Genomic DNA, 14,061 nt, shown 5'->3' with positions numbered 1-14,061 from the left:
CTGGAATTCAAACAACCTGGGTTCTAATTTCAATTTGGCCACTCACAGACCCTTTGTTAAGTCAAGGAAAGCAACAATCTCTATGAGCTTCACTCTCCTAAGCTGGAGGTATGCAAATGTTGCCGATTTCAAAACTACAAAACACAATACAAACATAGGTTTACATTTAAGTTGGAGGAGAATATATTCTTACCTATTTTAGGAATGTAAGGTAGTGAAGTTTTGGGGTTTTTTTGTTTTGTGTTTGTTTTTGGGATTTTTTGGTTATTGTTTTTGCTTGCTGCCCATAGGAACTGCTTTATATTTATCATGGAGCTCCTTCTGAAATTTTGAATTTTTGGTTGTTTTCTAGCACTTGTTTATAAGTTCTATCACAACAGTTATCAGTGTGGGCCTTATATTAGGTATTTACACATTGCATCTTCCAGTCTTCCTCATTTTTTTATCCTTGTGTTCTCACCCTGCCCTTTATTACGTGGTGGGTACTCAATAAATTTAATTAGACTGGATTGTAAAATTTTCTAAATTTGGAGTTATTCTTACTAAGCCATGCCATCTGCTGGTTCTCCGGTGTATCTGTCAGTCAGCCTGAATTCCTCTTGAAATTCAGGATGAAGCATTTGTGAATTTGTGTGTTGGGCAATTTTCCCGTGTCCTCCCACTTCCTTTTGCAGGTGCTTTTCTTTAATTGAACCAGTCGCGAATTCTTTTTCCTCCTACCCTCTTTTACCTGTTGGCCACTCTTAAAACCTGGAAAAGTGGAGTTTGCATTTCGGAGCCTCGGAATGACCAGAGAAATATAATTGGGCATGCTCAGTTGGTTGTCCTGATTTGGAACACAAATATGTCTTGAGTGCTTGTCAATTCTGTTTGATTCAGGATCAGATGCATTTTCCTCCCAGCATTATATTGGGAGATTGCAGCCCCTCCCAACCTCTTGCGCTCTTGCTTTTTAATTTTATCCGTGTGCCCAATTTTGGAGCCAGCCCTTCTGAATCTCTTGGCCAATCAAGAGACCACACATTGTTGCCTAAGAGACCCCGGATGCCAGCGAAAGGATTTATAGATGGTGATTGGACTACTGACTGGAAAGAAGGGTGGGGGCTGGACAGAGTCAAAGGAAAAGCTGCCATGGCAACACCAGAGCTTGAGGCTTGAAGAAGGAGATGAGCTAAAGAGGTGAGAGCAGTGGGCAGTGCATGAAAAAGATGGAGACTTTTTTGAGAGCTCCATTCTAAGATCCTCCTGGGCCTCTCACAAGCCTTGTTAGTGTTCCTGGGGATTACATTTCGCTCCGTTTCAGCTGCAGTTAAAGTACCAGATGCCTCGTACTTGCGAAATTAACAACAACAATGAATTATTTCTATACCTAGCGAACACTCGCTCTTTGTATTGCAGTATAGTTTTTGCTTTGTCTCTACCCAGTTGAATGAAAGATGAATTCGTATTTAAATCTGACTATATACCTTGTTGCCTGATAATTTCCTGATACTATCTGATATCTTCTTCTCTGATGATACTGGAGTGCACAATGAGTTGTGTGTTGGCAGAGAAACTCAATCTTATTCTCTGTGTATTCCAAATAAAAATCCGATAACCTTGAGTATAATTCCAGTGCTCAACTCATAATGTTCTGAGTTTTATCCTACATTCCTATTAGTTTTCGTCTTTAAACTGCTTCCCCACTATTGTATTCATTCAGTTGATTTAACAAATATTTGAGTACCAATTATGTAGTACTGGGATTCAGATTCAGGTGAGCAATGTAAGAAAATGACATGGGCCAAGAAGCCTCAGAATTTTGTACTAGTTGTTTTGTACCAAAGTTCAGTGTGTCTGGGTGGATAGTGCATGGTGTGAGGGGCTGGGAGATGAGGCTGAAAAGGTCAATTGAGGTAAATTCTTAGTGGACCTAGACTTCCATGCTAAGGAGTCTGGTTATGCTGTAGCCCTCAGAGAGCCTCTGAAGGTTTTTGAGCTGAAAAGTGACACAATCAACTGGTCCTTCAAAAAATACTTCCATTAGTAGAATGGTGGTTACCAGAGGCTGGGGGATGGGGAAAATGGGGAAACATTGATCAAAGGGTACAAACTTTCAGTTATAAGATGAGTAAGTTCTGGAGATCTAATGTCCAGCATGGTGACTATAATTAATAATAATGTTTTATACTTGAAACCTACTGAGTAGATCTCAAGTGTTCTCACCACACACACACACACACACACACACACACACACAAATGGTAGCTATGGGAGATGATGGATGAATAATACTTTGTAATCATTTCACAATATATACATACACCAAAACATTAAGTTGTACATCTTAATTACATACAATTTTTATTTATAAAAAATAAAACAAAAAAGCAACCCTTTCTGACAATAGATTGCATGGTATATTAAAGCAGAGACTCTTATCTTTGTACCCCCTAACTCGGGGCTAATAGGTCCTTAGTATAATTGAATAATGGTGACAGTGTGAAGAATGGCTCAGAAAATGGGATTGGAGATTTGTGACCACTGTAACTTTACCAGAGGACCCATCCTTGCTGTTGGACATGGAACTAGAACCATACCATACATTGGGGGTTAGGGCCAAAGACCCTCTATCTTCCTTTTTATTCAAAGAAAACTTAAAGGTCAACATTCCAGGATAGCAATTAAGGTGGAAAGAGGTCACACACACACACACACACACACACACACACACACAACAGCAAGCTTTATATGTGTAAGGAGAGGAAGACAACTTGCTTTGTCTTGCTGAAAGAGTGGGGATAGTTATTTCTTGTGCATGTTATATACAAGTGTCTGTCTTTGTAATAGTACTGAGTGTTTATACCATGAACATGTGTGTGCATGCAGATATGTATACTGCCCATCTGGAATGGAAGGAGGAGGAAAACACAAAAGGATAATGATGAAGGCAAGGGCAGGACAACCCCATTTGAATGCTTCAGCAGAACTGTATTACCAAGAGGGCTGTTTCTCCTGGCCAGACCTATCTCCTTAAAGCCAAGTTAATTGAAGAGAAGCTAATTTAAATAATTTCTAGCTGTTAGGCACCAGGAAAAAGAGAATAGCCAGTGCAGGGCCTTAGGGAGGCCCAAGAGAAGTTACTTTGCCCTAATTCTGAAATTGTACCTAGCTTGTTTCCTATACAAACTGGAAAGTTCTCAGCTTACCGCAGGAATTTTTCACCTGGGGTAAGCAAAATGTTATATTCATGTGCATTTTTCTACAGAAAGGATTCCTAGCTGTTATCATATTCTCAAATATCTTTATGGCCCTCAAAAAAAAAAGATTAAAAATAACAACTGGTTTAAAGAGAAAAAAGGTCAGACATAAATAAGAACAATACAAAAAGAAATATGTAATTTTTAACTGGGCGGATCTAGGCTCCGAGACCATGCTTTGTATCTATAATTTGCCCACTCACGTACTTTTATAGCTGCCAATTAATAATACTGTAATGAAATAATTTCCTATACCTTTTGCAATTTGGCTAAACATGTGTGACTCAGATAATTAGCTGTTAGAGGTAGGGAAGAACGTGAGTGCTGATCTGGGTCCTCTTTATATCAGTGGTATGGTGGCAGTAGGCTACTGCCAAGAAGGAATTGTGTAATGATGAAAACCTTGTGGTTTTAAAATATTGGCTTTCTCTTCAGCTATAACTCAACCCTAAGAGAGAATATTACCTGTCGAGTGAAAACCTCAAAGATTTCAGATCTAGCATTTGGGGGAGCCCCATATCAGCCTAAAAGTAATGGTTTTTTTTAATTGTCCAAATTGTCCAGCCTTTGCTACCGTAGAATAATTTTTGGAGCCCATAAATCAGGCACGCAAGCCCTAGCTGCCTCGGTCACTACTGCTTTTTAATATGCAACCCATCTTTAAAGAACAAGGAAGGCAGAAGCAAACAGAAACACTGAGGATATATATTGAAACTACCATCAGTCTGCTTCAAATGGTTCCCACCTTAAAATATTTTGCTATGGCTCTCTAATGGGTTTCGAGACACTCTGTAAATGACAGGAAGTTCTAAGAAAGGTTGCAAGGAAGCTACCACTTCTTGAGACCGCTCATCTGTCAGACACTCTGCTGGACCAGTTTAATCTTCAAAACAGTGGTTGATGGTAGATGCAGATAGATTAAATGCTCACATAGATTGGGGGTCCCTGTGTGGCTCATGCAGTTAAGCATCCAACTCTTAATATCTGCTCAAGTCATGATCTCATGGTTCATGAGTTCACGCCCCAAGTTGGGCTCTGCACTGATAGTGCAGACCCTGCTTGGGATCCTCTCTCTCCCTCTCTCTGCCCCTACCCTTCTCTGTCTGTCTCTCAAAATAAATAAATAAACATTTTTTATGACATGCTCAGATAGATCGAATAACTTGTAAAAAGTTATACAGCTAGTAGGTTTTAGAGCCAGGATCAAACCTGTATGAGGTAAAAAGTTTTGTAATTTTTTAATGTAAGCAAATGTAATATTTTCAATGAAGCAAATAAGTGAAAGAGGAAATTTATTGCAAGAATATCAGGTGGCTCACAAAATGGACAAGAAAAGACAGGGGGCTTCTGAGGGGTGAGGCAGTGGGAGCAAATTAACAGAACATCAGTGCTATTGTGAACAACCTTTCAGTTGTTAGGTAAGGATGAGCTAGCACCAGTCCAGCCCAGCTGGCCTAGCTTGGTCTTATGACCCCATCTTGCCTGGGAAAGGGGAAGCCACCTTGATGAACCAACCCAGCAGACTCTAAACAATGAGAAGAAAGTAATTCTTCATGGAAATTAAAGGGTTTGTTTTCTTTTTTAATTTTTTTAATGTTTATTTATTTTTGAGAGAGACAGAGCACGAGCAGGGGAGGAGCAGAGAGAGAGGGAGACACAGAATCCGAAACAGGCTCCAGGCTCCGAGCTGTCAGCATGGAGCCCGACATGGGGCTCAAACTCACAAACCGTGAGATCATGACCTGAGCCGAAGCCGGCCACTCAACCAACCGAGCCACCCAGGCACCCCTAAAGGGTTTTAATCAAATGAAGGCAGACATATACTGGGCATCTAAAAATAGTACATTTTCCAACCCAAATCTGTCCATCTCTAAAGGCTTGGCTTTGTCCATTATACCATTCTACTTTTTTTTTTTAATTTATTTATTTTGAGAGAGAGAGGGAGAGAAAGTGCACATAAGCAGGGAGGGGCAGAGAGAGAGAATGAGAGAGAATCCCAAGCAGGCTCCACACTCAGCACAGAACCTGACACAGGGCTTGATCCCACAACCCTGGGATCATGACCTGAGCCAAAAGCAAGAGTCGGTCACTTAACTGACTGCACCACCTAGGTGCCCTTACACCATTCTACTTCTTAAATATGGTGTCAAGCTAGAACCCTTGTTACTTAGAGATCAGAAGGAGGAGAGGAAGAAAGACACAGGGGCAAAGATGGAGTGCTTTATACTGCACTATGGTTTTATAAGTTAAAATACTTCTTTCTGGCAAATGGGGTATATTTTTACCTGGGAATGATTTTAAACAGACCTGATCTGATTTCTAGTTCCAGCAGTTCCTGCTTCTGTAAACTTTGGCAGGGTGTGTAACTTCGGTGAGCCTCATTTTCTTCATGTGTAAAATGGGCTAAAATCTACAACCTCACCAGATTGTTGTGAGCTTTAATTAAGCATGCATGTAAAGTGCTTGACATGTAAAATGATCCCAGTAAATGTTCTTCCCCCCATTTCCCTCTTTCAACATACTAAAAGATGGTATGGTATTAGTATTTTTCATATTCTGAAGATTATATGATTCATTTCTTCTGATAGGTATGGTTTTTCTTATGGAAAGTATTCAGTTATTTCATGATGGCATTTGCACCTCCAAAAAGCATAGATGGCCCCAAAATGCAGACAAAGATGAGTACCTGGACACCCCTAAACCATCAGCTTTTGAATGACCGGGTAAGTGACCAGAGCTATTTTATCAATGAATCCATGCCTTAAGGCTGGGGGGGGGGGGGGGAGTATTAAAATGTTAGTTATCAAAATATGAACAGGAATTGTTTAGGATTGTGTAATGGGTTAAAATAAAAGACAGATGTAGGATTTTTTCCAAAAGCTTTTATTGAGCTCTTGCTATATGGGCAAAGCTGGTTGTAGACAGAATCTTTGCCCATGATGAAAATGTCTTAGATTTGCTCTTTCTTCTACTGTCGCTGCTCCTCTCTCTCTCATCCCAAGTGCCTTTTTTCTCCCATCACTGGTTCTCTGCTGGAATAGCCAGGAATGAGAGAGAAGAGGGTACTCTGTGAGGAGTTCCCCAAAAAGATTTTCTTGCTATAGTTGCGGTTACTGGATAATGGTGGACATTTAACCAAATAAATAAAATGAGTAAATCTCAACTGATGACTCACATTACTAGGCTTCTCCTAAAAAGTTTCTTTCTTACCTGCATTCTGGGGAAGCACGAGTAGAATACACCAAAGGACTGCAGAGATGGGAAGCTGAGTATCATGCTGGGGTGTGAGATTGGCCAGCCTCTGGGGATTTCCATTCCTGCTTCAGTTGGAGGCAGAATTTACCAACAGGCCTGTGAGCTCCTATTATCAATACCTATTCCAAGGACCACACCTCGTTGGCAGTAAAATACAATCAACATCAATAAAACTGACTTCATTATCTTGCTCCTACACACCAGTTCCTCCTCCTGGTAAAAGGCATCACTTTACACCAAGTCACTCGAGCCAGAAATCATCCTTCTCCCTGCCAGCTCTGGGTTGGTTTTCTCCAATTTACAAGCTCATAACTTAGCCTGTTATTGATGGCATAGAAGACATTACTGTTTCATAGTAAAACACAAGATTCTTGGAGAGACAAAGAACTTCGTTACTCACAGTGCAGCAAGCAGCTGTAGCATCATGTTTGCATTGTTTCTTGCCCACCTTGTCCCACAAGAATGCTATAGAAGGCCCAGAAAAATACTACACACCATGGATTTGTAGCACAAACCCTTACTGAGGAACAGTAAACCCACTGCTTTTCTTTCTTTCTTTTTTTTTGATCCAAGTTAGTTAACATATAGTGTAATAATGATTTCAGGAATAGAATTTAGTGATTCATCACTTACATATAACACCCAGTGCTCATCCCAAGTGCCCTCCTTAATGCCCATCACCCATTTAGCCCATCCCCCCCACCCAACACCCCACCAGCAACCCTTAGTTTGTTCTCTGTATTTAAGAGTCTCTTATGGGTTGTCTCCCTGTTTTTGTCTTATTTTTGCTTCCCTTCCCTTATGTTCATCTGTTTTGTTTCTTACGTTCCTTATATGAGTGAAATCATATGATATTTGTCTTTCTCTGACTGACTTATCTCGCTTAGCATAATACATTCTCATTCCATCTATATTGTTGCAAATGGCAAGATTTCATTCTTTTTGATCACCAAGTAATATTCTGTTGTATATGTATATACCACATCTTCTTTATTCATTTATCAGTCAATGGACATTTGGGCTCTTTCCATACTTTGGCTATCATTGATAGCACTGCTATAAACATTGGGGTCATGTGCCCCTTTTAATCAGCATTTTTGTATCCTTTGGATAAATACCTAGTAGTGCAGTTGCTAGGTCAGAGGGTAGTTCTGTTTTTCATTTTTTGAGGAACCTCTATACTGTTTTCCAGAGTGGCTGTACTAGTTTGGAAGGAATCCATTGCTTTTGTAGTAAGCAGTAAGCAAGTCTGCTCTTGGTCCCAAAAGGAGACAGTACCTCATTACTCAAAGTTGCCTTGCTCCAAACATAACTTGGAGAAATGGCCCAAGGAAAGAGCAATGACTCTCAGTATTCCAACACATTTAGGAGTATGAGAGGGAGGCCCAGGGAGGTATGTCTTCCAGCACCCCCTCATTTCCATATCCAATTCATTTTCAAGTTCTAGGAGACTTCCTTTTCATCCAGGCCTCTCTCCATTATTCATCTATATGCCTCCAGCTTCACCTTGTCAGTTTACACTCTCATCACCCTTTGCCTGATGCAGTGCTGTAACCCCTAACTGGCTTCACTCCCTCTAGTCCTACCAGTCCGTCTTCTGCACTGGTCCCAGGATGATTTTTCTAAAATATCAAACTAAAAAAAATTAAAATAAACATAAATAAAATTTTAAAGTAAAATACCAAGCTAATCCTATTATGTAAAACTGATAACACACCCTGCTCCAAAGAGTAAATTCCAAACCCCTACACATAGCATTGAGGATCTTTCTTAAGTTGACCTCAACCAACCTCTCAGTTCCTACCCCTGCCACTGCTTCCTCCCATCCTATGTCCAGGCTAACTAAGTGGCCTCCAGATGAGCCATTGTTGCCCCCTCTAAGCACTAACTCCAATACGATTTTCTCTGGAAAGCCTTCTCCTGCTTGCTTTTCTTTGCTCTCATCACTGTTTACCAACTTTCCCACTCAACTGCAATGTGTTGAGTTGAGATTCTGTCTTTTCTCTCTGTATTTCCAGTGTCTGATAACATTCCTGAAGCACAAAAGATGGAGTCAGAATTCAGCCATCCTCCCTGGGACCTCCTTCAACTGACTCTCTTGCCTTCTAGTCCCTAAATCCCTCCTTTCTTAGTCTGGATTTGACCCTTGCCCTCTAAACCTAACTGATGTGCTAATCACTCTGGCAAAGCAAGAGCTTCAGTCCTGACCCCTCCTGTTCAGTACTTTCCTGTTTCTACTCTTCTGGTGTGAAACCTGAGTGACTTTGGGAGACAGATAAGCAGCCAGCACAGCAATCAGAACAATGAGAAATAAAAGGGAGAGAGACTGAAAAGGAAAAAGATTTTTTAAAAAGTGAGGAAAGAAGAATGAGACATAGAATAAAAGGAGGGACCAGGAGAAACAAAAGGAAGGCAGAGAATGAGAGAGAGAAATCCAGCCTTCATCTGGCCATGAACACAAGTCTATTGGGAGTATTTTTTATTCAGCTCAACAACTGTTTATTGAGCACCTGTTTGTAAATGTTCATAACTTTCCAACAGTTTATATCACAGCTTCTCTGCTTTCCCCCCTAAAAGTTCAATGTTTAGATTTGAAATCTGTTTCCACATAGAATTGTGAAGATTTTACACATATGTGAAAAAGTGACTTGAATTGAAATACATATTTGTTGGATGCCTTTATTTTCAGAAATTTTCTTTGAAAAATTGGAAGTCTTGATCGATTTAGCAGCTATGGAGAAAAAAAGTGTCTTAGTTGCCTGATTGCCTGTTGCAGGTTGGTTTACTAGAGAAGCAGACTCTGGTATAGCATATAGAGCATCCACTGTGGAAGGCTTTCTGGATCAGCACTAAGGAAGGGAAAGGAGTAGAGGTAGGTGAGGGGGGAAAGAGAGGAGAAGGGAGAGAAGGTCGCAAGTTTGAGGCCTGGCACCGTAGCCACCAGCCTTTATACTTCCATACTGGAGTGCCTAGCTGGCTCAGTCAGTGGAGCATCCTACCCTTGATCTTAGGGTCATGAGTTGGAGTCCCACACTGGGTGTAGAAATCACATACATACACTTCTACACCGACCATTCAGTAGATGCTAGCTGCCCCGTGGAAGAGCCTGACCTTGGACAAAGCAGAGCTCTCAACCTCATGGTTAACAGCCAGCAGCACTCCCCAGCAGGTGGAATAAACCCAGGGCAGTACATCACAGCAAGCATTACATTGTCTTATCTTGGTCTTTGAAAAGGTTTTGTCTAGAAATGATAATTTCTAGAGATAATATTTATTTTGTTCTTTAGAGCTCTCATTTTTTACCACAAATTACTTTTCGGTTTAGTTAGATTTTAGTTTGGAGTAAAATTATTTTTTTAAATCTTTGCATGTGTATATACACATATGTATCTATTTATATAAATGTGCATAGACACACACATAAAATTTGTATATGGGTATATCAAACTATTAATAGTCGTTTCCCCCAAAGAGGTGGATGGCACTGGGGGAGGTGGTCCTGTAAAATGAAAGCTTTCATTTTTTGCTTTCCATAGTGCAATAAAATTACAAATCTTAAAACAATTTTAAAATTATGTAAATAAAAATAAAGAACAGTAACTGTGAATTGGAAATTCTGGTTTCAGATCACCGATAATTTCCTGCATGACTTGAATAAGTCACTTACTTTCTCTGGGTTTTACCATCATCCTTTATAAAATGAGTATGTTCAAAAAAAAATAAAAAATAAAATGAGTATGTTCGACCAGATTACCTTGGAGGTTGCTTCCAGATCTAACATTCTAACTGTGCAAAAGGTATTAAAAAACAGATACCAAGGATACAGCTGGCCAGAAGGTGTCCACACAATAATTTCAAGGAAAGAAATTCTTCTTTTTTTTTTTTTTTAATGTTTATTTATTTTGAGAGATGGAGAAAGCATGAGCAAGGGAGGGGCAGAGAGAGAAAGGGAGAGAGAGAAACCCAAGCAGGCTCTATGCTGTCAGTGCAGAGCCCAGCACCGGGCTTGATCTCACAAACCATGAGTTCATGACCTGAGCCAAAACCAAAAATCAGACGCTTAACCCACTGAGCCATCCAGGTGCCCCTCTTCACTTCTAAAACAGGGCATTTGTCATCAATGACCACTGTAATTTTGAGGTCCTGTTTTCTGTTTTTGTTTTAATTTTGTCTTTCTTCAATTCTGTAGTAAAATGTAAAAGACATAACTATTTCAGACTGAAACAGGATCATAGACTTTTTTTTAAGTTTCTATTTAAATTCCGGTTAGTTAACATACAGTGTAATATTAGTTTCAGGGGTACAATATAGTGATTCAACACTTCCATACAACACTTGGTGCTCATTGGGTCACGGGATTTTAACTTCACAGCAGACTTTAAGCAGAGAGATTGAATTCAAATTTGGGTATCTAAAAAATAGCATGATCAGCATAGGCAAATGTAACAGATTTCAAATTAATTTAGGCATTATGATTTTTGAGAGGAAGAATGTTTTAAACATACACATTTCTTTGCCATCTAGTGTTTTTTTTTAATTTTCTTTTTTTTTAAGTTCATTTAATTTATTTTTGAGAGAGAGAGAGAGAGAGAGAGAGAGCAAGCCAGGGGAGGGGCAGAGATAGAGAAGAGAGAGAGAATGCCAAACAGGTTCTGCACTGTCTGTGCAGAGCCCAATACGAGGCAAAGCTGAAACCAAGAGTCAGATGCTTAACAGACTGAGCTACCCAGGCACTCCACCATCTAGCGTTTTAATTGAAAGTAACCAACATTTCTTTTCAAGTACAGTTTACAAATGTAGTACAGTACATGTTAAAAGGGTGTTCTGAGAAAAACACCTAGTTGCCATCAATCAGTCATAATTTAGGAGCCCCTAAATGTCTTACTCCTACACTGTAATGATGTCACATGGTGAAATATGTAACTTCAGTGTCAACAGACTAAAATACAACCATAGGATTTTGACTTAACAGCAGGCTCTGAGTAAACTGTGATATAAACAGACTGCAGTGTTCTGCGAGGAAAGAAGATCCATTTTAATATTTCTATTTTGAGTCAGTACTTTGTTTTCCAGCTCTTTAAAAAGACGATGAACCTGATTGCAAATCTTAGGAATGAAGACTTGCTCCAAACCAGAGATTATAAGATTCTGAGTCTGACCGAGGACCTGACAAATAGCATGTCCCAAATTATATTTCTTGCAAGGGTAGAACAAGAACCATATCTGAGCTTGTCTAGTGGTTTTCCTCTCCCCACTCATTCCCATCAGTTTCTACTTGGGTCTAGATGCCTTTGGTAAGAACTGGATTTGCTTGGACCCGCTTAGACTTGGTCATTGGCCCTCTAAAGACTATTGTTTTAGCCTGAGTGACACTCCCCACCTCCCACCCCATTCCTTTCCTCCTACCTTCTTGCTGACTCTTCTCTCCCCTTCAAATCAGTGCCCCTTTGTTTCCAAATGCCCCGTATTGTCATTGGGCACCATGATGGTCATCTCATCCTCCTTTTGAAAGGAGGTTGTGGTCTTGGAATCTAACCTTTTCTTATTCCCACTGTAAGGCCCAAGTATGGGCAGCAGTTCATTGTGAAAATAGGGCTTGGAGTCAGGACAGGGGAGACCAAGGTTTAGTGAGGAACCCAGTACAGAGTTGAGCTGAACAGACAGACTGGAACCAGTGATTCTTAAAAAATTATAAATGTAATCCTTCAGGCCTCTGCTTGTCCTCTCTAACATAAGGAAATGAAAAGCTCTTAGGGATTCCTTTTAGCTCTAAAATTCTATGACTTTTGAAGCTTTTTTATTGTTGTTCAATCAGCAGATGCTCGTTGAGGGCCTGCCATGCAACCCATACAGATTATAGAGAAATCTGTAATCCACATGGGAACATAAAATGACTGGAAGCAACTAGACAGCCATAGCAAACCCTATAAACCCCAAGTGGAGTGTGGGCTGTAAGTGGAATATGAGTTGAGAGGAGCCAGATCCCTAGATATCAGAGAAGTGCTGGTGCTGGTGACTTGGATTGGGCGAGAGATGATTGACAGGCTTTGGTTAGATAGAGGGCGAGAGTCCAGGAAATATTTGAATCCAGATTTTTAAATCTTCTGTATTCTATAGGTTCTCTTCTGTTTTCATCTAGAAATCCTGAGTTTATCTGTTGCCATTATTTGAGAGTCCTAATAGCCCAGGTGACAGTTAACAGGGGGAAGGGGAGAAGGGCATTCTTTTTCTTCTTCTTTAATGTGCGAAAAGTGTTTACCTGCAATGTGTGAGATCTTCTGGCCAGGAGCAAAACCGATGTTTCACAGGCCATGAGGTTGCTGTTGGACCGATTATTTCAATTCTTATTTTCCTATGCCCTTTGAAACTAGAGTTTGAGAGTCTAAAAAAGGAAGGAAAGCATTATCGGTTAGAACATAAAACCAGCTCCTCACCCTCCTCCGCAAAAAGGGAAGAAATAGGCCTTAGCTTCTCTCCAAGGGGGAACATTCTTACAGGGCTGGAAAATCTAGGCAGTGCTAAGAGGAAGGGAGAAACATCAATCCCAATTTTGAAAGCTGCCAGTGGGGGTGTGTGTAGGAGTGAGAGAGACATTCATGTCTGCTCATGACTCTCCCTTGCTTCCTGTCTCCATAACACCCTCCTCTGCCACACATTCTCACATCAGTCTCCTTCCCTCATTCATTCTAATGCACACATGACTCCTGAAACCAATACTACACTGTATGTTAACTCATTTGAATTTAAATAAATTGATTAAATTTTAAAAAAACAATACACACATGACTGATGCTCAGAAAAACACCTCTGCGCTAATATATAAATCCATCCACATTGCACTGATACATCCATAAGGATATTCATTATCCAGCAAACACAAGTATCTGAGTATCTGTAATATGCTTTGCACTCTATACTGGAAATGTAAAAAATGGATCAGACGTGGTTTCTGTCCTAAATAGTCTATAATAACAAACCTATACAGATAAACACTGACTTGTATGTCCAGAGGTGTACATAAACACATTTCTAAGCCCACAGACATTTCAGTGCAGGTACACCCACTGAGGGGTGTACATACCAAGATATAAAAACAGAGCTGCTCATTCATAAATTTCACAGGTTCTCGTACGGTTGATATTTGGAGGAGGATCTCCATTTTCCTGTTTTTCCTTTATCAGGTCTTTCATCTCTTTTCAAATTCTAAAATTGATTTCACTTTACAATTCCATTCTTTTCTTATTTCTTGCCTTTAAAAAAAGGATTACTTTTTCTTTAAGATGAATTATTCCCCATGGATAAACTGAAAAAAATGATACCTTCCCCAAGTTAAAAATAAGTAAAGTACCCTCTCAGGAATGAAATCTGTCTTTTTATACTCAGTTGGTACAGTCAAAAGACTGTCAATTTTTATTTATTGGTACTTTAATGATGTCTTTCTTACAATGGGTATTTTGAACCATGAAATATAAAACCATTCCATTCTTTTTTATTTATTGCAGGTATTTGAAGAAAGAAGAGCTCTGCTTGGAAAATGGGTAACCATTCAAAATATAGTTACTTCAAT

General features: G+C 39.8%; 1 protein-coding gene across 6 annotated transcripts in view; it reads left to right on the top strand.

Moving 5' to 3' along the window:
• The first annotated feature begins 1,053 nt into the window (after positions 1–1,053).
• The window catches only part of FBXO16 (F-box protein 16), a 55,306-nt gene continuing 42,298 nt past the window's right edge, over positions 1,054–14,061 (top strand). For 5 of the 6 annotated variants that reach the window (XM_019828618.3, XM_045055616.1, XM_019828615.3 and 2 more), the window contains exons 1-3: positions 1,054–1,179; positions 5,828–5,962; positions 13,997–14,032. In XM_019828618.3, coding sequence (XP_019684177.1) covers positions 5,864–5,962; positions 13,997–14,032 — 135 coding nt within the window. In that variant the 5' untranslated portion in view covers positions 1,054–1,179; positions 5,828–5,863. The remainder of the gene's footprint in view (positions 1,180–5,827; positions 5,963–13,996; positions 14,033–14,061) is intronic. The other variant, XM_019828617.3, reaches the window with a different exon arrangement.

The sequence above is a fragment of the Felis catus genome, chromosome B1 (genome assembly GCF_018350175.1).
Source record: "Felis catus isolate Fca126 chromosome B1, F.catus_Fca126_mat1.0, whole genome shotgun sequence".
Lineage (NCBI taxonomy): Eukaryota > Metazoa > Chordata > Mammalia > Carnivora > Felidae > Felis > Felis catus.
This window is presented reverse-complemented; position numbering and strand designations above follow the sequence as displayed.